Source organism: Pan paniscus, chromosome 9 (genome assembly GCF_029289425.2).
Source record: "Pan paniscus chromosome 9, NHGRI_mPanPan1-v2.0_pri, whole genome shotgun sequence".
Classification (NCBI taxonomy): Eukaryota; Metazoa; Chordata; class Mammalia; order Primates; family Hominidae; genus Pan; species Pan paniscus.
In genome coordinates, this window is record NC_073258.2 from 16,654,807 (window position 1) to 16,679,402 (window position 24,596).

Genomic DNA, 24,596 nt, shown 5'->3' on the forward strand with positions numbered 1-24,596 from the left:
TATACACGTATATATATACGTATATATATATATGTATATATGTATATATATATGTAAAGACCCAAATATAATTTCCAGAGGGAAAAAAACCCCACAAAATCCAAAATGAAAATTCACTGGATAGGATTCATAACAGATTAAACAGCAGCAGAAGAAATGGTTATGGGGATCGGGTGTAGCGCTTCACGCCTGTAATCCAAACACTTTGGGAGGCTGAGGTGGGCAGACAGCTTGAGTCCAGGAGTTTGAGACCAGCTTAGGCAACAGGGCAAGACCTCATCTCTACACAAAGTACAAAAAGTAGCCAGGTGTGGTGGCATGTGCCTCTGTAGCCCCACCTACTCAAGAGGCTTAAGTGGGAGGATGACTTTGAGCCCGAGGCAGGTTGCAGTGAGCCAAGATGGCGCCACTGCATGCCAACCTGGGCAACAGATCAAGACCTTGTCTCTACTAAAGGAGGGGGAAGAGGGAGGGGAAGAGGGAGGGGAAGAGGAAGGGGAAGGGGAGGTAGAGGGAAAGAGGGGAGGTGGGAGGGGGAGGGCAAAGGGAGGGGAAAGGGAGGGGAAAGGGGGAAGGGGAGGGGAGGGGAAAGGGAGAGGAAAGGGGGAGGGGTGGGGAAAGGGAGAGGAAAGGGGAGGGGAGGGGAAGGGAGAGGAAAGGGGGAGGGGAAGGGAAAGGGAGAGGAAAGGGGGAGGGGAGGAAGAGGGGAGGACAGGGGAGGGGAGGCAGAGGGGAGGACAGGAGAGGGGAGGATGGGAGGGGAGGACAGGGGAGGACGGGAGGGGAGGCAGAGGGGAGGACAGGGGAGGACAGGGGAGGGGAGGGGGAAGCAGAGGGGAGGAGAGGGGAGGAGAGGGGAGGGAGAGGGGAGGGAGAGGGGAGGGAGAGGGGAGGGAGAGGGGAGGGAGAGGGGAGGGAGAGGGGAGGGAGAGGGAGAAGAGAGGGAGAGGGGAGGGGGAGGGAGAAGGGAGGGGAGGGAGGGGAGGCGGAGGGAGAAGGGAGGGGAGGGAGGGGAGGGAGGGGAGGCAGAGGGGGGAGGGAGGAGGTGGAGGGAGGCGGAGGGGGGAGGGAAGGGAGGCGGAGGGAGAAGGGAGGGGAGGGAGGGGAGGCGGAGGGCGAAGGGAGGGGAGGGAGGGGAGGCGGAGGGAGAGGGGAGGGAGGGGAGGCGGAGGGAGAAGGGAGGGGAGGGGAGGCGGAGGGCGAAGGGAGGGGAGGGAGGGGAGGGAGGGGAGGGGGAGGGGAGGAGGGAGAAGGGAGGGGAGGGAGGGGAGGGGGAAGGAGAAGGGAGGGGAGGGAGGGGAGAAGATGGGAGGGGGAGGAGAGGGGAGGAGTAGAGAATGGAGATGGGAGGGGAGGGGGAGGGGAGGGACAGGAGGGGAGGGGGAACAGAGGGAGGAGGGGGGAAGGGGGGAGGGAGGGGAGGGGGGAGGAGAAGGAGGGGAGGGGGAAGGGAGGGGAGGGAGGGGAGGGGGAGGAGAAGGAGGGGAGGGGGAAGGGAGGGGAGGGAGGAGAAAGGAGGAAGGGGGAGAGGGGGTGAGGGAGAGGGGAGGAGAGGAAGGAGAGAGGGGAGGAGAGGGAGGGAGAGGGGAGGAGCGGGAGGGGAGGGAGAGGGGAGGAGAGGGAGGGGAGGGAGAAGGGAGGGGAGGAGAGGGAGGGGAGGGAGAGAGGAGGAGAGGGAGGGGAGGGAGAGGGGAGGGGAGGGAGAGGGGAGGGGAGGGAGAGGGGAGGAGAGGGAGGGGAGGGAGAGGGGAGGAGAGGGATGCGGAGGGAGAGGGGAGCGGAGGGAGGGGAGGAGGAGGGGAGGGGAGGGAGGGAGAGGGGAGGAGAGGGAGGGGAGGGAGAGGGGAGGAGAGGGAGGGGAGGGAGAGGGGAGGAGAGGGAGGGGAGGGAGAGGGGAGGAGAGGGAGGGGAGGGAGAGGGGAGGAGAGGGAGGAGAGGGAGAGGGGAGGAGAGGGAGGAGAGGGAGGAGAGGGAGAGGAGAGCAGAGGGAGGGGAGGGAGAGGGGAGCAGAGGGAGGAGAGGGAGAGGGGAGCAGAGGGAGGAGAGGGAGAGGGGAGCAGAGGGAGGAGAGGGAGAGGGGAGCAGAGGGAGGGGAGGGAGAGGAGAGGGGAAGGAGAGGAGAGGGAAGGGGGAGGAGAGGGAGGGGAGGGAGAGGGGAGGGGCGGAGGGGGGAGGGAGAGGAGGGGGGAGGGGGGAGGGAGAGGAGAGGGGCGGAGGGGGGAGGGGAGAGGGGAGGGGAGAGGGGAGGAGAGGGGAGGGACGGAGGGGGAGGGAGAGGGGAGGAGTGTGGGGGAGGGAGAGGACAGGGGCAGAGGGGGAGGGAGAGGGGAGGGGCGGAGGGGGGAGGGAGAGGGGAGGGGTGGAGGGGGGAGGGAGAGGAGAGGGGTGGAGGGGGAGGGGAGAGGAGAGGGGAGGGATGGAGGGGGAGGGAGAGGGGAGGAGTGGAGGGGGAGGGAGAGGGCAGGGGCAGAGGGGGAGGGAGGGGACAGTGGAGGGGAGAGACCAGAGGGGGAGGGGACGGGGAGAGGAGAGGGGATGGGGAGGGAGGGGAGGGAGAGGGGAGGGGATGGGGAGGGAGAGGGGAGGGAGAAGAGAGGGGAGGGAGAGGGGAAGGGACGGAGAGGGGAAGGGACAGAGAGCGGATGGGAGGGGGAGCGGAAGGGGAGGGAGGGGGAGGGGAGGGAGAGGGGAGAGACCAGAGTGGAGGGGGAGGGGGAGGGGACAGGGACGGGAAGGAGGGGACAGGGAGGGGATGGAGAAGGGACAGACCAGAGTGGAGAGGGAGGGAGAGGGGAGGGGAAGGAGGGGACAGTGAGGGGAGGGGGAGGGGAGCGAGGGGAGGGGGAGGGGAGGAAGGAGGGGAGGAGGGAGGGGAGGAAGGAGGGGAGGAGGGAGGTGAGGAAGGAGGGAGGGGAGGAGGGAGGGGAGGAAGGGGGAGGGGAGGAAGGGGGAGGGGAGGGAAGGGGGAGGGGATAGGGAGGGGATGGGGGAGGGGAGGGGAAGGAGGGGACAGTGAGGGGAGGGGGAGGGGAGTGAGGGGAGAGGGGAGGAAGGGGGAGGGGAGGGAAGGGGGAGGGGATAGGGAGGGGAGGGGGAGGGGAGGGGGCAGGGGAGGGGACAGATGGGAGGGGAGGGGGAGGGGAGGGGGCAGGGGAGGGGACAGAGATGGGAGGGTAGGGAGGGGAGGGGAGGGGGAGGGAGGGAATGGAGGGGAGAGGAGGGAGAGGAGGGGGAGGGAGGGGATGGAGGGGAGAGGAGGGGGAGGGAGGGGATGGAGGGGGAGGGAGGGGATGGAGGGGAGAGGAGGGGGAGGGAGGGGATGGAGGGGAGACGGGGGGAGGGAGGAGACAGGGGAGGGGGGGAGGGAGGGGACGGAGGGGGGGAGGGAGAGGAGAGGAGGGGAAGGGAGGGGAGAGGATGGGGCAGGAGGGGAAGGAGGGAGGGGAGGGAGGGGAGGGGAAGATGGGAGGGGGAGGGAGGGGACGGTGGGAGGGGAGGGAGGGGAAGAGGGGAGGGGGAGGGAGGAGAGGGAGGGAGGGGAGGGAGGGGAAGGGGGAGGGGAAGAGGGAGGGGAAGGGAGGGGACAGAGGAGAGGGAGGGGAAGGAGAAGGGAGGGGAAGAGGGGAGGGGAGGGGAACAAGCAGGGAGGGAGGAAGGGAGGGAGAGATGGAGATGGGACTTGAAGATATAGTAATAAAAACAATCCGGCCAGGCACGGTGGCTCATGCCTGTAATCCTAGCACTTTGGGAGGCCAAGGTGGGTGGTTCACGAGGTCAGGAGTTCAAGACCAGCCTGGCCAAAATGGTGAAACCCCACCTCTACAAAAATTAGCCAGGCATAGTGGCAGGCACCTGTAATCTCAGCTACTCGGGAGGCTGAGGCAGAGAACTGCTTGAACCATGGAGGCGGAGGTTGCACGGATCGCGCCACTGCACTCCAGCCTGGGTGGCAGAGCGAGACTGTCTCAAAAAATAATAATAATAATACAAAGTAAAGCATAAAGAGGAAAAAAGGTAAACTGAGATAATAAAAGTTGATGGGTTTCTCATTAAATCTGGATATTACGTAAGCAATCTCATTATCTGAAGTTAACTAAAACAAATAAACTTTGCCAACTGAAAGTACTACCAAGGATACACGATAGTGCTACAGTAACAAAAGCCACAGGATAAACATGGTATCTTCCTGGGCAGTAATTGTACTAGAAGACATGGAAGATAATTCCATATCAACATAGTTATACTATCAAGTACAGTGTATAATTACACAATTTTTTTTTTTTTTGAGACACAGTCTCAATCTGTCACCCAGGCTGGCGTGCATTGGCACGATCTTGGCTCACTGCAACCTCTGCCTCCCAAATTCAAGTGATTCTCCTGCCTCAGCCTCCCAAATAGCTGGGATTACAGGCACCCGCCACCACACCCAGCTAATTTTTGTATTTTTAGTAGAGATGGGGTTTCATCATGTTGGTCAGGCAGTCTCGAACTCCTAACCTCAGGTGATCCACCTGCCTCAGCCTCCCAAAGTGCTGGGATTACAGGTGTGCGCCACCGCGCCCAATTATATTATTTTTACTGGTCTTCAAATAAATGTGTGTGTGGCTTTAGCTGTTTTCAGTTTCATCTTCATGGGGTATCTGTGTAGGTATTCACCTTCCTCTACAGTTGGGTTTCTATATAAGGAGCACTTCATAGAAAAAGTTTAAGAAACACGGACTTAAGTAAATATTCAAGAAGTCAAGGAACATCAACCTGTTTCACATCCACTCCACCTGCTGAACGACCAATGCTGACTTTTAGATTCAAACCCTAAGGCACTAGAGAAAAGGAACAGAGCTACTAAAGTAAGTTTCACTAACACTTGAGTTCCCTTAAGAAACCACTTAATTAACACAATGAGTAATCAAACATCATCTTGTGATAACAGATCAATTTTAATTCTAGCACCTGAAGCTATACAAGGGTATGCTCTATAAACTTCATGGGACTGTTGTACACACTTGATAAAGTGACAACTGTGCAATACCACTTAGCATCTCAAAATCAGGAACATACTATTGAATTGCTTAAACACAATCCACAGAATTAAAAACAAAATCAGATGCCATCCACAGTTATACTAATTATCCATTAAAAGCTTACACTTAATACTTGAAATAACAATCAATATCTAGCAGGGAATACTGAAAGTGATTTCAGAGTCTCATCCTGTTGTACTCTATTGGGAAGGTTTCTTGAGTAGTTGTGTGACTGGCCAAAGATGGGTACAACCAAGACCAGACCAGCAAGTAAAAGTTCTACCACAGTTTCTGTAGTTTCCACTTGTTTTTCTTTGTCAGTTAAAAGTGAACAGTGAGAATTAAATACTTATCTTTACATATACACAAGGTATGCTATGAAAGCATATCTGCTTACAAACATATAAAAATACTTGTTAACTAGTTTGATAAGAAAATAATGTATAAAAGTATATAGCAAAAACATTAATCATCTCTGACCCCGGAAAGATCAATTCCATATTTTATATTACAAACAAAAACAGTTTTAGTTTTTTGAATCCCTTACCCAGAAATACTTGAAAAGGAAGACAGACAGAAATTATTCCTTTTTACCCTTAGCGTGGCTGTGAAAAAGAGTTAAATTAAAAAATCAAGTACACTGAGATATCTAAGTCCTAAATGAGTCCAAATATTTGACCACGTAGAATATTATCATCTCCAAGAGTAGGAGTAGTAACACAGGCTTTTATGAGCAGTTTTTAATCCATAAATACAATAGGCATTTGGTATTTTGGCCATCAGAAAACAAAAGTTGTAGTATCAGTAAAGGTCTGAGATGGTTCACTTTTGTAGATTCAATTCAGTGTATTTAAGGTTAACAAAGGCTGACATTGAAATGTTTAAAGATAGGCAAAAATTCACATTAAAAAAACCCTATATTTCTATTTAGAGTAACAGTAGGCAGTATGATTCCAAAAGTTAAAAATTATTTCACAACCTGTAGCTTCAGCTTGGCAAACAGCTTAGATTCCAAAACTGATTCATCTCTATTAAAATGTAAGCACTTAAAAAAAGAGCATGTCTGTGTATATAGACATATATTTTAAAGGAATCAGATAATCTTTGAAGCAGCCTTAGTGTTTCCTTTAAATTTGTCTGGAAATGACCATTGTATTAGCTTCACAGAAAGGACTAGCCAGCTTCTTGGTCTAAGGCTAACATGGTGATCATTTGTCTAAGGCTAGAAAGGTACCAACAAGATGTAAACTGAGGAGAAGAAGAGAAGATGAGGGCTTTTCCTGGCCGTTGGTAGCTAAAACTGAAGGGATTCTAGAAAATGACACAATGGCAGCCTTTCTTGTCTTTTTCTTTCCGTGTTGGTTCTGGTGAAGGAGGACATTCCTGCTCTTGAAATTTTCTGTAAGATAAAAAATTCAAAAATATAATTGCCTTCTTGGTAATCTACTATTACAAACACAGGTTATTTTTTGTACAAGTTCACTTTAAGTGTGTATGCTTTTTAGTGTTAAACTTCAACGAGGGAATTTCTCTCTTTCCTACCCCCACCAAAAAAGGGCACAAACGCATCAACACCAGCACAAGCAGAGCTATGAAGCTGCTTTAATGGATGAGTCCTGAATCAGACCAGATACTAGACTCAGTAATCTCTAAGTTCCCATCCCTATTTGAAATTCCATGACTCTAAGGTATCCTTAAGAATAAAGATTCATCATTAGAGTGCAATATAAAATTAACCTTACGAGGTATGCAGGTCTTATCTGTCTTCTGCCATTTTTTAAATTCAGTATTAGACAAAGTTAGTTGACCTAGTCTGAGCCTCAGTTTTTTTTAGAGGGGAATAATGGAAACCTACCTTTCACAGCTGTTGTGAGGATTAAAGATCTTGTGATGTTAAAATATATCTAATAGCTCCTGGCATTAAAAACAAAACAAACAAAAAACCTCCTCTACTTCCCCCCTCATTCCTGAATTACTGATGGATAACGAGAGATCCTAAGAACCAAAACAAAGGACAACATTTCAAAACAGCAGTCATAATTATTTTAAGAAGGCACTGCCTCATCAGTTGCTTAACACTAAAATGGAACTGGAATGGGAAAGGGGGGTAAAATACATATAACATAAAATTTTCCATCTTAATCATTTTTAAGTATACAATTTGATGGTATTAAGTATATGCATGATGTTGTGCAACCATCATCGCCATCCATCTCCAGATCTCTTTTTCATCTTATAAAACCAAGACTCTTACCATTAAAAAAAAATGGGACTGGGATTTTTAACAAACTACTAAAAAAGAAAAAGCTATAACCTTCACTTTTTTTTCCTCCACAGAAAGACAATGCCTTGGCAAGGAGCTAATAAGTAGAAGATCATCGCTCAGGTGTCAATTTACCTTAGATACAAAATAAATACGCAGCCCAGGTGCGGTGGCTCACGCTGTAATCCCAGCACTTTGGGAGGCTGAGGCGGGTGGAACACGAGGTCAGGAGTTCGAGACCAGCCTGGCCAATATGGTGAAACCCCATCTCTACTAAAAATACAAAGATTAGCTGGGTGTGGTGGCAGGCGCCTGTAATCCCAGCTATTCAGGAGGCTGAGGCAGAGAACTGCTTGAACCCAGGAGGCGGAGGTTGTAATGAGCCGAGATCACACCACTGCACTCCAGCCTGGGTGACAGAGAGAAACTCTGTTTCCAAAAAAAAAAAAAAAAAAAAGCAGCCCACTTCACATTCCTATCAAACTGTCTAACTAGCAGAGAATCCCAGATCTACAGAGCAGAGTATGAAACAGGGGCCAGGCATCAAGACCCAAAATAATAAATCAAATCCTACTCACTAAAGCAACTTCATCTTTCTCACCCACAAACGTACCTAGTAATTCTATCAGACCTCACCCAACACCTTAAGCTTCTTGGAACCCGTTAACACTTTTTAAACCAAAAGGCCCCCCTATGGCATCTAACGGAAAAATTCTCTGTTGTGTGGGACATTATACTTCACACCTTACAGGATTATTTAATCTCTACTACCTGGTTTACTTTTAGCCTGGGATGAGCTGGATAAAAAGAAAGGTAGGAGCACAGGCTCTGGAATCAGAGATTTGAATTAAAGCCCCAGTTCTGCCATTTAATATGTCTTAATTTGAACAAGCTATTTAACTTCTTTCTCTGTACCCCCGTTTTCTCCTCTGAAAGTGAGGATAAAACAGTATTTAGTTTATTGGGCGAGGGTGAGGATTACATGTAATAATACATGTAAAAACGTTTAGCACAGAAGCTGGCAGAGATTACCGTGCAAAAGTTAGCTGCTGTCATCACTATCTTCACACCATCACCCCCTTTGGAAGCAGCATTTATTCTTATCAAAATCCTATGTGTACTTTATACTTCATAATTAAATTATATTTTATATTCTAGAAGTGCCTAGAATATGTACTTAAAAATTGTAATGCACCATGTGCATTAATCCCTAGAAAGGAATCACTTCCATATAAAATATCCTTACTAAAAACATTTAATAGTAATTTATTAAAACACACTTCTAGAATGTGTTTTGCTTACCTGATAACCCGGACAAGTTCATGGAAAGCTTGATCTACATTCATCCTAATCTTTGCTGATGCCTCCATGTATGTTACCTTAAGCTGCCGTGCTAACTGCTGTCCTTCTTCCTGTGTTACCTGAAATTCCAACAGTTATGTTTATGGTACATTATTAACAACTGGATTTGTTCCATCTAATCCTGGCCACAGATTGTGCTAATAATTCAGCCAAGAGGCCAAGTTGTTTTATCATAAGATGAAACAACAGACTTAACAGCTCAAGATAAACTAAAGCCCACCTCTGCAGAACAATGCAGAAGAACATATCTGTGATGGAAATACTAGCCTACAACAATATTTCCAAATACAGATCACACAAAAAGTATTAAATACAACAGTAATACATTCTGGGAAGGGAAAGTGTAGGTGCTATTAAAGTATACAACCCTGTCAGGGAGATCAGCGAAAGCTTCCCTGAGGAAGTGACATTTAAGCCCAGAAGATAACAGAGTATGGAGTTGAGGGGTGGAGGGTGGGGGTGTGAAGAAGTATCCTTGCCAGAGAAAACTGAATGTGTGAGGCCATGAGAGTGAATGGGCTTTCCAAGAACTAAAAGAAGCATCATATAGCTGGAATACATTAAGCAAAGAGAGAAAATGGCAAGAGGTGAGGATGGAGAAAAGTGTAAGTTTCAGAGGCCATAAGGTCTCTTCATCATTGCATTCCCCAAAACCTGGTACACAGGTGACACTCATCAATATGTGGGGAGAAATGAATTATGAATGCAATCACAGGCCCTCACAATGCCTTATATTTTGGAGATCAAGGAAAGGTGGCATAGCTGATTGATGTATAAAATGGCAGGTCAGAATAAGAAAACATAAACTGAATGTAAGTTCCTACATGTTTTAAATGTAAGGATTTGAATAGTGATGTTTACTAAAAATTATTAAACTCTATTACATTTACATTTATATAGTGGGGCTTAAAATTATATTTCTGAAAACAATACCTTTTATGGCTATTATTATCACAAAAGTAAACACCTGATGAAAAATTAGAAAAGCCAAATTGGGGGAAAAAAAAAAATCAAAGAAAATTTAAGAACCTATCAACCATAGAGAACCATGTTCTTTTGGTCATTTTTCAATGATACATAGTTTTTACACTATAAAAATAGGATCATAATTTTTGTATATCTCATATTCTGGAAGCATTCTGAACTCATTTATCTAGGAGTTCTTTTGTAAACTCCACAGGCATTTCTACATAACCATGTCATTTGCTAATAAAGACAATTTTATTTCTTGCTTTTTGATGTGGATATCTTTTATCTCCTTTTCCAGCCTTAGTGCACTACCTAGAACCTCCAGTACAATGACGTAAGTGGTGACGGGAATACTCTTGACCTATTTTGGATCTTAGAAACAAAGCTAGTTGTTCAACATTAAGTATGCTGTCAGTTAGAGAATTTTTTTGTAGATGTCCTTTCTCAGGTTAACAAAGTTCTCCACTACTCCCTTTGCATAAGGCGTTTATCAGGAATGGATGGCGGATTTGCCAAATGTTTTTTCCTGCATCTTACTGAGATGATTATATGATTTCTCCTTTTTAGACTGCTAATATGATGAATTATATTGACTCACTGTCAAATATCAAACCAACAACCCATTGCAGGAATAAACTCTCCTTGAGTGATATATTGCCCGTTTTATATATTGTTAAATTCTATTTAATATTTTATTAAGAATCTTTATATCTGTGTTCATGAGAGATATTGGACTGTGGATTTCTTATGCTTTCCTCTGGTTTGGGTTTCTGAGTGCTATGCTGGCTTCACACAAGTTGGAAAGAATTTTCTCTCCTCTTCAATGTTCTGGAACACTTTGTACAGAATCAGTAGTATTTCTTCCTTAAATGTGTGGTATAATTCACCGGCAAACCTATCTGGGCTTGAAGTTTTCTTTGAGGAAAGTTTTTAAAACAAACTCAATTTATTTTGTAGATAAAGTACTACTGATATTATCTTTTCTTTTCCCTTGAGTGAATTTTGGTATTTTGTGCCTTTCAAGTAATATGTCCATTTCATTTAACTTGCTGAATTTATTGGCATAAAGTTGTTTATAGTATTTATTATCTTTCAAACATCTGAAGGATCTAAAGTGAAGATACCGCTCTCAATCCTGATATTGTGTCTTTTCTCTTTTTTATCTGATCATTCTGGCAAGAGTCTTGTCAATTTGACTGATCTTCCAAAAAGCCAGTTTAGGGTTTTTATTTTTTATTTTTTCTGGTAGAGGTGGGGTCTCACTATGTTACCCAGGATGGTCTTGAACTGCTCTGCTGGGCTCAAGCAATCCTCCTGCCTCAGCCTCCCAAAGTGTTGGCATTACAGGCATAAGCCACTACACTCTGCCAGTTTTTCTTTCCTTTATGGTTTTACTATTTTCCATTTCATTGGTCTTCAGTCTCTTATTATTTCCCTTCTACTTACTATGGGTTTTAATTTTCTCTTTTTCTTCTTATTTCTTAAGGAAGAAACTAAAGGTCACTGAATTGAGACCTTTGTTCTAATACAAATATTTAGTGCTACAAATGTCTCTATATATACTTCTTTAGTAGCATGCTATAAATTTTGATGTTGTGTTCTAATTTTCATTCAGTTCATGATACTTTGTAATTTCCCTTTTCATTTTCTTGACCCAAGGGTTAGTTGGAATATGTTAATTTCCCAATATTTGAAGATATCCTAGATACCTCTCTGTTATTAATTTCCAAGTTAATTCTACTGTGGTCAGGAAATTACACACTATCTGACTAAAATCCTTTTAAATTTATTGAGGCTTACTTTATGATCCATTCTTCTTTCAAAAGAAGGTGCATTCTACTGTTGTTGGGTAAAGGGTACACTTAATGTCAATTAGGATATGTTGTTCAATATTGTTGTTCAAGTCATCTGTATCCTTACTGATTTTCTTTCTACCTTCCTATCAGTTATTGAGAGGGGTATTGAAGTCTCTGATTTTAAGTGTGAATTTGTCTATTTTTCCTTGTAGTTCTTAACATCTTCCTTCAAGATTTTTGAAGCTATTAGATCACGAATGTTTGGGACTGTTATGTCCTCTTGAGGAATTAATCTCCTTATCATTATAAAACACTCTTCTTTATCTCTGGTAATATTCTTGGCTCTGAAATCTTTGTCTGATATTCATATAGCTACTTTAATTATTTTCATTATTGCTAGCCAGGCAATCATGAAAATAATTAAAGTAGCTATATAAATATCTTACTCCATCCTTTTACTTTAACCTTTGTGTCTTCACATTTAAAGTAGATTTCTTGTAGCATCTTGTTTTTTTATTCAATCTAACACATCTGCCTTTTAATTGAGACATTTGGGCAATTTACATTTAATGTGCTCATGGATACAGTTGAGTTATCTTGCTATTAGTTTCCTATCCATATTATCTATTCTTTGTTCTAGTTGTCTTCTTTCTCTACCTTCTTTTGGGTTAGCTGAGTTGTTTTTATGATTGCATTTTACCTCCTTTGTTGGTTAATTAACTATATATCTGTTATTTCAGTGGCTGCTTCAGAATTTATGGTATACATTTTTAATTCATGACAGTCTAATTCAAAAGATACCATACCAATTCAAGTATGGTTTAAGAATCTTACAACAGAGCCAGGTGCAGTGGTGTGTGCCTAAAGTCGCAGCTACTTGGGTGGCTGAGGCAAGAGGATCACTTGAGCTCAAGAGTTCAAGGCCAGTCTGGGCAACACAGTGAGAACCCGTCTCTCAAGAAAAAAACAAACTAGTTAACAACAATATTTCTCCCTCCTGCTCTTTTTTGTTATTAACTTTTACTTCACAATGCATTTATTATTTTTGCTTTAAATATTCAGTTATGGTAAGAGTAATTTATATTTATCCACATAATTACCATCTCTAGTACTCTGTATTCATTTTCAGATTTCCATTTGGTATCACTTCCCTTCTGCCTAAGGACATCTTTTCACATTTCTTGTAATGCAGGTCTGCTGCGGATGAATTATCTCACTTTTACATGTCTGGGAAAAGTCTTTATTTCATCTTCATTTCTGAAATAAATTTTTAGTAGGTATTGAATCCTAGTTGATAGTTTTTGCTATCAGTACTTAAAGGATTCTGCACCACTATCTTCTGGCTTCACTGTTCAATGAGATGCAATGATGACTCCTGCCATCCTTATCTTTGTTCTTCCATATGTAATGTGCTCTTTTCCCCCCGTCTGGCTATTTTTCAGATTCTTTTCTTTACCACTGATTTTAAGTGATTTCATTATCATGTATCTTATAATTTTCTTCATATTTCTTGTGCTCCAGTTTGTTGAGCTTCTTGGATGTGTGTATTTTTCATCAAATGTGGAAATTTTCAGCAATGACTTCTGCTGTTAATCCCATCCAGTGCATTTTTCATGTCAGACATTGTAGTTTTACTTCTGAAAGTTTGATTTGGATCTGTTTACATCTTTCATGTCTCTAACATGTTTTCTTGATTGCATAAAATATGGTCAAAATAACTGTTTTAATGTCTCTGTCCACTAATTCTATTATCTTTGTCATTTCTGGATCTGCTCCTATTAATTATTTGTTTCCTTATTGTGGGTCATATTTTCTTGCTTCTTTATATGTATGGGAATTTCTGAGTAGAAGGCTGGGACTTTTATGTATCAGGTATCAGATATTTTGTATTCCTAAACACATTCCTGAGCTTTCTCCTAGGATGCAGTTATTTGGAAACACGTTATCCTTTCAGGTCATGCTCTAGGTTTTGTTACAGGGTACCAGAACAGCATTTAGTTTGGCTAATTTTGCCCCACTACTGGGACAAAACCCTTCTGAGTTATACTATCCAATACTCCAAGAAATATAAGGTTTTCTACTTTGATTGATTAGAATATGAATTATTCCTAGCCCTGTTTGAGCTCAAGGTATTGTTCCTTCTAAACTTTTTAGGTAATTTGTTCTCCCAGTTTAATATTCTATTCCAAAAATTTAGCAGCCTCAATACAGTATCATTAGTTTAGTACACCAATATACATATATCCAACAACTACTTCATAACTGTTTGTGCCCTGTGGCATTCCAACAGGATAACGGGCAGGTTCTACATAGCACTGGTATATCTAAGTTTATCTAACTTTTAAATTTACTTTGTCTCTCTTCAAAATAACGTATGTGCCACAAGGCTATGCATTTGAAATATAAACTGATCAAGTTACCAGAACAATTAACGATAAGGAAGGAAGCCGAGTAAACACAGAAAGCTTCACAGAACCACCAATTTTAGACAGGACAATTTCTGTTTTAGGAAAATTTGACATGTGAAATTCCTTCATATAAAATACCCCTATGCCGTCACAAATTCTGTTTCTTCTTCCTGGGATGTCATCCCTTCTCTCTCAACTCTACACTCTCAAATTCTTCCTCACTAACCTTTCAAGACCTGAGCAATGAAACTTCCCCCTAAGTGTTGGTGCTGTTTTGGAACCACCTTCTCAGAGCTCCCATCACACCATCTGGTTACCACCGACAAGCCTCTAACAATACCACAGTAAAATTTTTCGTTTTGTTTTCTTATTCTTTCACCACGTCATCATGTCCTCTGAGGCTAGGAAGTTAAGACAGGTTTGTCTTTGTACATCCAAAGCTTAGAAGCATGCTTAGCAGCTTAATAAGTAAACACATGTTAAGTAAATGGTGTACAACTAACCAAATAGGTACATTCTTAAGTTAAAATATATATATATACACAAAAAGTAAAAGAAATCTCAATAAACTACTTACTTTGTTGGGGTAAATATGATTGGGGGAAGGAAATACACGTACTTAGAATTTTTCCAGTAGTTTTCCCGCTCCATTATTCCTCAAAAAGATACCTTGTCCTACCCATCATGCATAATGTAATTCACATAAACAGGAATAGCAACTCACCTATCTTTATATAGGGTAAAAAAAGTTAGGCCAGGCATGGTGGCTCATGCCTGTAATCCAAACACTTTGGGAGGCCGAGGTGGGTGGATCACCTAAGGTCGGGAGTTCAAGACATGCCTGGCCAACATGGTGAAACCCTATCTCTCCTAAAAATACAAAAAGTAGCCGGGTGTGATGGCACGGGCCTATAATCCCAGCTACTCGGGAGGCTGAGGCAGGAGAATTGCTTGAACCCGGGAGGTGGAGGTTGCACTGAGCCAAGATTGCGCCACTGTACTCTAGCCTGGTTGACAGAGCAAGACTCTGTCTCCAAAAAAAAAAAAAAGAAGAAAAAAACAAAATGTTAATTAATTCATAGTCTACATGATAAAACAATCCTGCTGCTAGGGTTATGTGCTTCACTTCTTTTTGTTTTGTTTAGTTTGGTTTTGGGACAGGGTCTCACTCTGTCACCCAGGTTGGAGTGCAGTGGCATGGCCACAGCTCACTGAAGACTCAACCTCCCAGTCTCAGGTGACCTTCCCACATCAGCCTCTTGAGTAGTTGGGACTACAGGCACGTGCCACCATGCCTAATTTTTTTTTATTTTTAGTAGAGACAGGGTCCTGCCACGTTGTCCAGGCTGGTCTTGAACTTCTGGGCTCAAGGGATCTGCCTGCCTTGGCCTCCCAAAGTGCTGGGATCACAGGTGTTTGCCACCATGCCCAGCCATTTATTTGTTTTTAAAGCATGGTTTCACATCACTGTCTTCCAGGAAACAAAGCCAACAAATTTATACATACATTTCTGGTGAAGAAATCTCTAACCACATGCTTGTGAGCTGACACAGCATACTTTTAACTAAGTAGAAATAGCATTGCCATCACCAAAGCAAACAATAAAAGACAAAAAGGACAACATACCGGAACAGAGCCATAGCACTGTGGAAGTTAGAAATCAAAAGAAAACTGAAAGTTACAAAAGTAAGTACTTCCTAGAGGTTCCTCAACCCAGATAATTTCATAAAGATACCAAATAATATTAAGCCTCATCTCCTGGATATTCTGATTTGGTAGATTTCAGCACTTCCCAGACATGTTTTGTTTTAAATAACCAGGGCAAATCTGATGCAACAAATTCACAGAACTACATTTGGAAGCTTCCAGTAAGACTCAGTTCAAAAACACAAGTAGCAGCAGCAGTTCACAATAACATGTATGAGCTCATCTAGTACTACATATTTCCAAATAGAATAAACTACATTTCAGTGCTCAGAGTTATGTCAAGTTAATGAAGTTTACAGAAGCAAAACTTGTTTTCACAAACATCTATTATGTAAAAAGAATCATCACATTAATACAACGTCTTAACTCACTGGCACCCAGATTCATCCACTCAACAAATACTTATTTAGTGCATACCTCTGTTCTATATGCTAACGATAAAGCCTGAACAAAATTGACCTGTCAAAACCGAGAAACCCTCATAGTACCTACACCTACATTCACCATCTAAACCCTTTTAGACGCACATAAGGCACAGATAAGGCCACATGTGTAAGATCCTCTACTATTTGAGGAGGGGTTCTTTTTCCTAGGAGGCTGTAGGGGGCACACTGGTCAAAAGTACTGACAGATGGGAGTCTGGATTGATATACTTAGCTATCTATTATTTTAAGTATAATAAGTTATTTTCTCAAATTAATAGTAACGATTAATAATTAAGCAACTAAAAGGAGGGGAAAAAGAGGGAACAACCAAGGTAAGCCAGGAGAAAGATGGTAAAGACAAAAAAGCAAAGACAGTTGATCTCTAGACAGGGCTGAGTTGAGGACAAGGAACTTGAAATAAGATATATCATGAAATTCCACTGTCTAAGCCAACATACTGTGCTATTTAATTTCAGATTCAAGTGTTGTTATATTTACCTACTTTCATATTTTAGCAAAGGTAAGCAAATCATTTACCTATGTTTTCTTCCTACACCTTTAGCAGAATAAACAAAATGACTGGCATATCTTAAGGGACCAGATGGCTGGTAATACTAAACAACCACTCAAATTCTACAGATATCTTTTTATTTCACGTAAACCTCAGTGACTATTCTGTCTACTGCTGCATCATCGACTGCCTAGAAAAGGTGTTCAATAAATACTGGATGAATGGATGGAAGGATGAAAGAAGCAACCCAGTCCACAGATACAGAGGCCATAAGCAAGCAAGCAAGCAAAGCCTCTTCTGGATGATATCCCTGAACCCTGGTGGGGTTCAGAATCTCAGGAGCCAGTGGTAGAAATGGCCAGTGCTGACCCACAAATTCAAAGAACAAGGAGAAATGGCATTTATTATCTACAAGAAAATAGGCTAGAAGGTAAAGAAACTACAAAGGATCAAGTCTAAGACAAAGGTAGAAAAAAACAAGCTGTGTCGGCAACAGAGAGCAAGCCAGACTGGTTACTCAGAACCTACAGATGACAAAAAACTAAACATCTCTGAACAGGCGGAAAGAAGCTTTTACAGCATTCCCGTGGCCTGTCCAAGTTGACTTGGTAGAACACGTAAGTGTGTCAAGACATTATAGACGGACACCTTTAATTGTGAAGAGATGTTAAAAAGGTAAAAACCGGCTGGGCGCAGAGGCTCACACCTGTAATCCCATCACTTTGGGAGGCCAAGGCAGCAGATCATGAGATCAGGAGTTTGAGACCAGCCTGGCCAACATGGTGAAACCCTATCTCTACTAAAAATATAAAAAATTAGCTGGGCATGGTGGCCCGTGCCTGTAAGCCCAGCTACTCAGGAGGCTGAGGCAGGAGAATCGCTTGAACCCGGGAGGTGGATGTTGCAGTGAGCCGAGATCGTGCCATTGCACTCCAGCCTGGGAGACAAAGCAAGACCCGTTTCAGGGGGGAAAAAAAGGTAAAAACCTCTACTATAGCATCTCAATTTCATGCTATAGTATCTCAATTTCAATAGCATGCCCCCTAAGGGTGGGAGATAAGGCATGTTTGTCTTTGCACATCCAGAGCCCAAGACACTTTAGAGAGACAAGGAGACAAAGTAGTACCAACAAAGGATACTGGGGAGGCTGGAGGAGCAGGAAATACTATCTCAGAGCTAAGTAAAGAAAGTGCTTCAAAAAGGAAGTGATCAACCATGTCAAGTGTCACTGACATTTGTCCAATTAGTGATACTGACAGTGGCACTGAATGCCTGATGTCTGTAGAATCAAGAACGGCAGGAGAAAAAGTAGAGAAAGTAAGTTTCAGGAGTTTTGCTATTAAAGAGGGGCAGAAAAAATATACTCAGAGGGGAATGTGAGATTAAAAGTTTATGCTGTAGTTTTTTTGTTTTAAAGATAAGAGACATTGTAGCATGTTGTATGCTGATGGGAATGATCATGCAGAAATGTTCATCTGAAATAGAACAACTGCTGGGGTAATGTCCATGAGTTGGTGAGAAGGAACAGGATCCAGTGTCTGGTGGAGAAGTTGATCATAGACAGATGAACAGTTTATCCATGTAAGTGGAGGGAAGTGAACTTGATGGGGTACCTGTGCACTCAGGTTAGTAGATATGGAGGTAAGGACATGTAGAAATTTCTCACAGAAACAGGAAAACATACACATTATCAGCTGAGAGTGAGGAAAGAGAAGAAAGTGTTACAGGTTGAAGAAAATGAGAAAGTATGTAAAAATTATCCAAACAAATGGGAAATAGGTGGACTAGGGAAATGTAGGATTCCCAGTCAGCACTAAAGGCCCATAAAGATTAGTGGTCATGACTTTAAAGTGAGAGTAGTCAACATGCCTGAGTACAGGTGCAAAGGAAGAAAAAGCATAAGGAGGAATAAAACTTTTCTTTGTGTCTATCCTTCAGAGGGTAGACGCCATATAAATGAGCAGAAAACTAAGCAATCAGATTTCAGGCACTTGCTTTTCTCCCTTGGATATATATACATCTAAGCTTTTCAAGATATACATAATTTATGTCTATTTATATGGTTTAGATGGAAAAATAAATACAAAATAACTTACTGCAAGCTAACACTACGTATCTTTAGGGTGACTGAAATAAGGAAATCATTTCCTATATTGTTCTCTCACTTTTTTACCCTGAGAATCTATTACTTTTACAAAAAGTAAAAAAAAAACTTCCATGAAAAAAATTATAATCCAATGATACACAAACAAAGCCAGTGCCACAATATGTTGACTGTCTGCAGACAGATGGAAACTGCATACCACATTCTGGCAATCTTCAGTACAGGTTGAATATCCCTTATCCAAAATGCATGGGACCAGAAGTGTTTGGGATTTTGGAATTTTTTTGATTTTAGAATACAGTATTTGCATATACATAATGATGGTTCTTGGGAATGGGACCCAAGCCTAAACACAAAATTTACTTTTCATATACACTTTATACACATAGCCTGAAGATAATTTTATACAATATTTTAAGTAATTTTGTGTATGAAACAAAGCTTTCACTGTGACATCACATGAGATCAGGTGTGAAATTTTCCACTTGTGGAATCATGTTGCCTCTAGTTTCAGATTTTGGAGCATTTCAGATTTCAGATTTTTGGGCTAGGGATCCTCAATCTGGTGTATAGACAACTTAAAAATAACTCATATAGACCCAAGCTGATAATGGCAGAGCCTCTTTGGGGTTCTAGTGGGCATACACCCTCCTCCCTTCCCTAATCTGCCACTGCCTACCCTACAGGAGATCTCCACCTATCCTAGGTCTCCTACCTATTCCTTTACTGGAGCTACCACCATGAGAAGGTTTGAGAAAGATCCTATTTCTATATTCAGGGCAGGAAGCATATAGGGGTGAGGCAAAAGTCAGCGAGAGATAGGAAGAGAACTCCTTCAATGCACATCTACTTTGCCATTATTTCCCAGATGCAATGACATATAGAGTTTCTAGTACTAGAAAGAACTGAGAAGAGCCACAGGCAGGGTCCACTGGGCAACATCAATAAATATAATCAGGTTTAGAAACCTCAAGGAAATGGTCTAAAAAAAAAACAAAATTAAATAAAAAAAAAATAGATGAACTGTCTATGCTAGGTTTATAATGTAAGCAATGCCATATTCTTAATTATTTCAAACGGTTTATATTGATTTGAAATGAAGAACAAATTTTTTCACTCTAACTTTATAACCAGATTTGAACAAGATTTAGCAGGAAAATTTATTCTGTACCAAGTTTCATCAGTGGACATTTCCAAATCTTAGCATTAAGATAATATATCATTTTCTTGGGCCAGGCATGGTGGCTCATGCCTGTAATCCCAGCACTTTGGGAGGCCAAGGCGGGTGGATCACAAGTTCAGGAGATCGAGACCATCCTCGCTAACACGGTGAAACCCCATATCTACTAAAAATATAAAAAATTAGCCGGGCATGCTGGCAGGCGCCTGTAGTCCCAAGCTACTTGGGAGGCTGAGGCAGGAGAATGGCGTGAACCCGGGAGGCAGAGCTTGCAGTGAGCCAAGATCATGCCACTGCACTCCAGCCTGGGCGACAGAGCGAGACTCCGTCTCAAAACAAAACATATATATATATATATATATATATATATATATATATATATATATATATATATATATATATATATCATTTTCTCTTAAGTCAGTGTTTGAAATTGGGTATGCCGCCAATAAAATTTTATGTACACAGCTAAAATCAGAGACAGTTACAAAATAGAAGGCTGCCCTCAAAGCTGTTTATCAACCAATTTTTCCTGACGTTTACACTTTTCCAACAAAATCCTAAGAATCTGTAAACACAACATAATATAAAAACAAGAATACTTAAATACCAGCAAAATAAACAATTTAAACAATACATTTCAGATGTGGGGTAGAGACAAAAGACCTTAAAAAAAGCCATATAACGTTGATACTGTTTGGCTGTGTTCCCATCCAAATCTCATCTTTTTTAACTGCAGTTCCTATAACCCCCACGTGTCATGGGAGGGACCAGGTGGAGATAATTGAATCATTGGTGGTTTCCCCCATCCTGTTCTGGGAGATCTGATGGTTTTATAAAGGGCGGTTTCCCTGCACACTCTCTCTTGCCTGCCGTCATGTAAGACATGTCTTTGCTCCTCCTTCGCCTTCCGCCATGACTGTGAGGTCTTCCCAGCCATGTGAAACTGTGAGTCCATTAAACCTCTTTTTCTTTATAAATTACCCAGTCTTGGGTATGTCCTTTTAGCAGCATGAGAATGGACTAATACAAATGAACAGCCTGCATTAATATACAACTGACCTTGTTCCCCTCCCCTACAAAAAAGATGAATGTGCAATGTTACCAAAAAATTGTTTTAACTAATAAAATTTCAATAAGTGGGTAAAGAAACAAGTGAGAATAAATTAGCCTGCAAACTAAATACTAAAAATATTATTTTATTAAATGTTACTGAAGTGTTAGAGCTAGCCAATGTAAAGAATTAACAGAAAATTCAGTCATTAAAGTGACTTAGAAAAAAATCCAAATACTGCCATTTAAATGAAAGCCATTCTCTACATGAAGTTAATTTAGTATTAACACCAGATAACTTAGGCCTTTAGTGGTAACTTTGAAATTATCCAACTAAGTTAGAGTTTTGGATGTAATCCAAGAAATTATTACATGCGAATAAAGCTAGTTTAAACACTTGCAGGCTTATAAAGTCTTATAAAATTTTATGAAAAACTATTTGAAAATAAGAAATTTTAATTTCCCCAAATCTACTTCCTTTTTATTTTTCACCCGCTGTGACTTCTGTAAATACAGTGTGCCAGACTCAGCTATAAACACTTAAGTGGCATGGAGCACAGTATTTTTTTTTTTTTACTAGACTTTCAATTATTTCCTTAAATCTATCAGTTCACTCACATGATTATAAACAATTGGTTTCCCAACAGTGAAATTCCTTCTCACCTGTCTTTGATGATCCAGATCTGCTTTATTACCAATTAAAATCATTGGGAACTCATCACGATCCTTTACTCTGAGAATCTGTCTTTGAAACTTATAGATTTCTTCAAAACTTAAAAAAAAAAAATCAAAAACAAATTAATCAATTTGGTCAAGTATCAGAATTCAGCAAGTCTCATGCCCCATTTAGTACTTTATTTTTCCTTTTTCTATAAAAACAAGAAGTCCAAACTCAATAAAGTCTAGTGATCTTGACAAGAACAGTGGATCTACATTCTAATATGGTACAAACCTGCCTCTATCTGTGACTGAAAAGACCAACAGGAAGCCCTCGCCAGTCCTCATATACTGTTCTCTCATGGCTCCAAACTCTTCTTGTCCTGCTGTATCCAAAACTAAAGAAAAAACAACAAATGTAATTATACTTCTGTTTTTTATAAACTGCTTCCCCACAAGGGCAAGACCAATTAATGTGAGTCCTCTAGAGAGCCTCATACTTGGTATAATACAGAAATGGCATTCCTTTCTTAGTACTTTATTCTTAATACTAAAGGCAAATATATTCTAATGGCAGACAGTTACAGAGTTTATCTTCATCAGTATGGGTCGACTTTGTGGTTAGAATATATTAGCATACTAATTAGAAGCTTAAAAATATCAAACACATTTAATCAGATGGAGTCAGGTAACCTCTAAAATCACTTGAATGTTTTATCCCCTCCATGGAAAAAACTGAAAAAGATACCTGTAAATTCAAGAAAGAAATCTGAGTTATAACCACTATCCCCCAATACCATACTTAGTGCAGGTGCTAATGTAATTTTTGATCTCTGTAAATAAAAGAATCATACATATTAGAAGAATAGGGCTTTCTTTGTGGAGAGGGGGGATGTTTAGACACAAAACAGTATTTGCTAAAGTCTCTGTGCTATAAATTCTAAGTAACAGTATCAAACTTTTTCTATATTCACTTCATCCATTTTAACCTTTGCCAAAAGGTAAGAAGAGTTGAGACCTGACAGGTTTTTTCCAGTTGTCCCAATAAAATCAACTTCAGCAAACTGCAATGAGACCAGTTTCACTAGAACAAGATCAATACAAATATCGTTTTACTTTTCATTTATTGAGGAATATTTAAATTACCCATTACGCAGACTCTTCAATCAAAACTTACAAATGACATGGGCTAATATTCCAGATCATCTAATATTTCAAATACATTATTTAACATAGCAAAACATCAGCGCTTACTTTTTTTAAAAATATGATATGCAAATTATCAAACAAAGGAAGTTTACTTACTATCTAGCCGGGCTGCTCTGTCATCTATCACACACTGCTTTGTGTAAGAATCTTCAATGGTTGGATCATAATCCGTTACAAAATAGGACTGCAAGAAAAGAAGAAACTTTATTTCAAAATTCATGGCCAGGCATGGTAGCTCACACCTGTAATCCTATGCTCTGGGAGGCCGAGGGAGAAGGATCACTTGAGGCCAGGAGTTTGAGACCAGCCTGGGTAACACAGCAAGACTCTTATCTCTTAAAAAAAAATTAAAAAATTAAAAAATTAGCTGACGTGGTGTGTACCTGTGGTCTCTGTTACTTGGGAGGCTGATGTGGGAGGATCACTTGAGCCCAGGTGGTTGGGGCTGCAATGAACCATGATTGTGCCACTGTACTCCAGCCTGGGAGACAGGACAAGACCCTGTCTCAAAAATAAAAATAAATAAAATAAATAGAATAAAAAATAAAATAAAATGTATGATTACCTGCCTACCAATGTACCAATGTACCAATGTAACTTCGCTTAACAAATTCCACTTACCCAGAACTAATCAAAACATTTTCACTGTACTAGGGTTTACCCTCTATGACAATTCCCCACCAAATGTTCTTATGAGCACCTTCACGTGAAGAAAAGGTACTAGGTATCTCTAAATTTTCATATCTGAAATATGCAAGAGTGTAAAAGATCTACAACTTTTTTCATAATTATTTAAGGTTAAGAATCTAGATCTCAAACTCTAGAAAAATTAGAAAACACAGTAAGTTATAATTCAGACCTATTTGAATTAGCAACCTGATTATAATCATCAGTCCTAAGAAGTCAAGTAGCTGGAAAAAATGGAGACAACACAAAGAGGCCTGGAACATTTCATCTTATACCTTTCTTTTCTCACACTTTGTCTTATTCCCCTTTCAACTGCCTTATGTACTATAAGAAAATATCATTTTGAAATTTTTTCATTAGTAGGAACCTCAAACTTACTCTTTCACTGACATCTTTTGTTGTTTTTTTATCTTAAATTCTATTCCTCTCTTCTTTGATCAAACCCTCCCAACTACTGAAGTCATTACCATAAAAAAAAGGGGGGGGACAGTTAAAGTATCCAAGTAAGAAGGGAAGAATCTCAGCCTACATTTCAGTTTTATTTAAAAGGGTTTTAAAAAATCAGCTACTCAAGAGGCTGAGGTGAAAGGATCACCTGAGCCCAGAAGGTCAAGGCTGCAGTGAGCCATGATCATACCACTCTGCACTCTAGCCTTGGTGACAGGATGAGACCCTGTCTCCAAAAAAGAAAAAGGTTTAAAAAAGAAAACAACAATAATCTGAGAGAGTGCGTTTCCCTCTTCTTACAGAAGGGCACTAACCAGGACACCAACATCATCCTCCTTTTGTTTTGAGTATCTCCTTTGATCTACTTTGGACTGACTTCCTCAAAGCCCATTTTCCCACTGGCTCATTACAAAATCTGAAGGAATGATTTGGAAGGAGACAGCTTAATGCTAGGAACCAGCATCAAGAGTATTTAGCCTTCTTCAGGCAAGGGTTCCTGGCTCTTGGGACCCAACATTTGTGGTGACCTATGCAAACACCAGAGAGCTACTCAGAAACAAGCACTCTTGAAGAGGACAGAAAAGAATCCCCTGGTTTTGGGAGGAGATATATTAATCTGCCTGATACCACGAGTTTACATATTTTTTTTGAAGGACACTTTCCACATTTTATTTAAGTCTTAAGAATAACTTTAAAGCCAGGCATGGTGGCTCATGCCTGTAATCCTAACACTTTATGAAAATTACTTGAGCCCAGGAGTTCCAGACTAGCCTGGGCAACAAGGTGAGACCGCATCT

The 24,596-nt window shown here is 41.7% G+C and overlaps 1 protein-coding gene across 4 annotated transcripts in view; it reads right to left on the reverse strand.

Annotated features, from left to right (window-relative positions):
* Nucleotides 1–4,918: 4,918 nt before the first annotated feature.
* RRAS2 (RAS related 2) overlaps nucleotides 4,919–24,596 on the reverse strand; it is an 81,039-nt gene continuing 61,361 nt past the window's right edge. For all 4 annotated transcript variants that reach the window (XM_034932201.3, XM_008971452.4, XM_014346686.4 and 1 more), the window contains exons 2-6: nucleotides 22,762–22,849; nucleotides 21,752–21,854; nucleotides 21,463–21,571; nucleotides 8,587–8,705; nucleotides 4,919–6,420 (exon numbers count right to left, since the gene is read on the reverse strand). In XM_034932201.3, coding sequence (XP_034788092.1) covers nucleotides 6,333–6,420; nucleotides 8,587–8,705; nucleotides 21,463–21,571; nucleotides 21,752–21,854; nucleotides 22,762–22,849 — 507 coding nt within the window. In that variant the 3' untranslated portion in view covers nucleotides 4,919–6,332. The remainder of the gene's footprint in view (nucleotides 6,421–8,586; nucleotides 8,706–21,462; nucleotides 21,572–21,751; nucleotides 21,855–22,761; nucleotides 22,850–24,596) is intronic.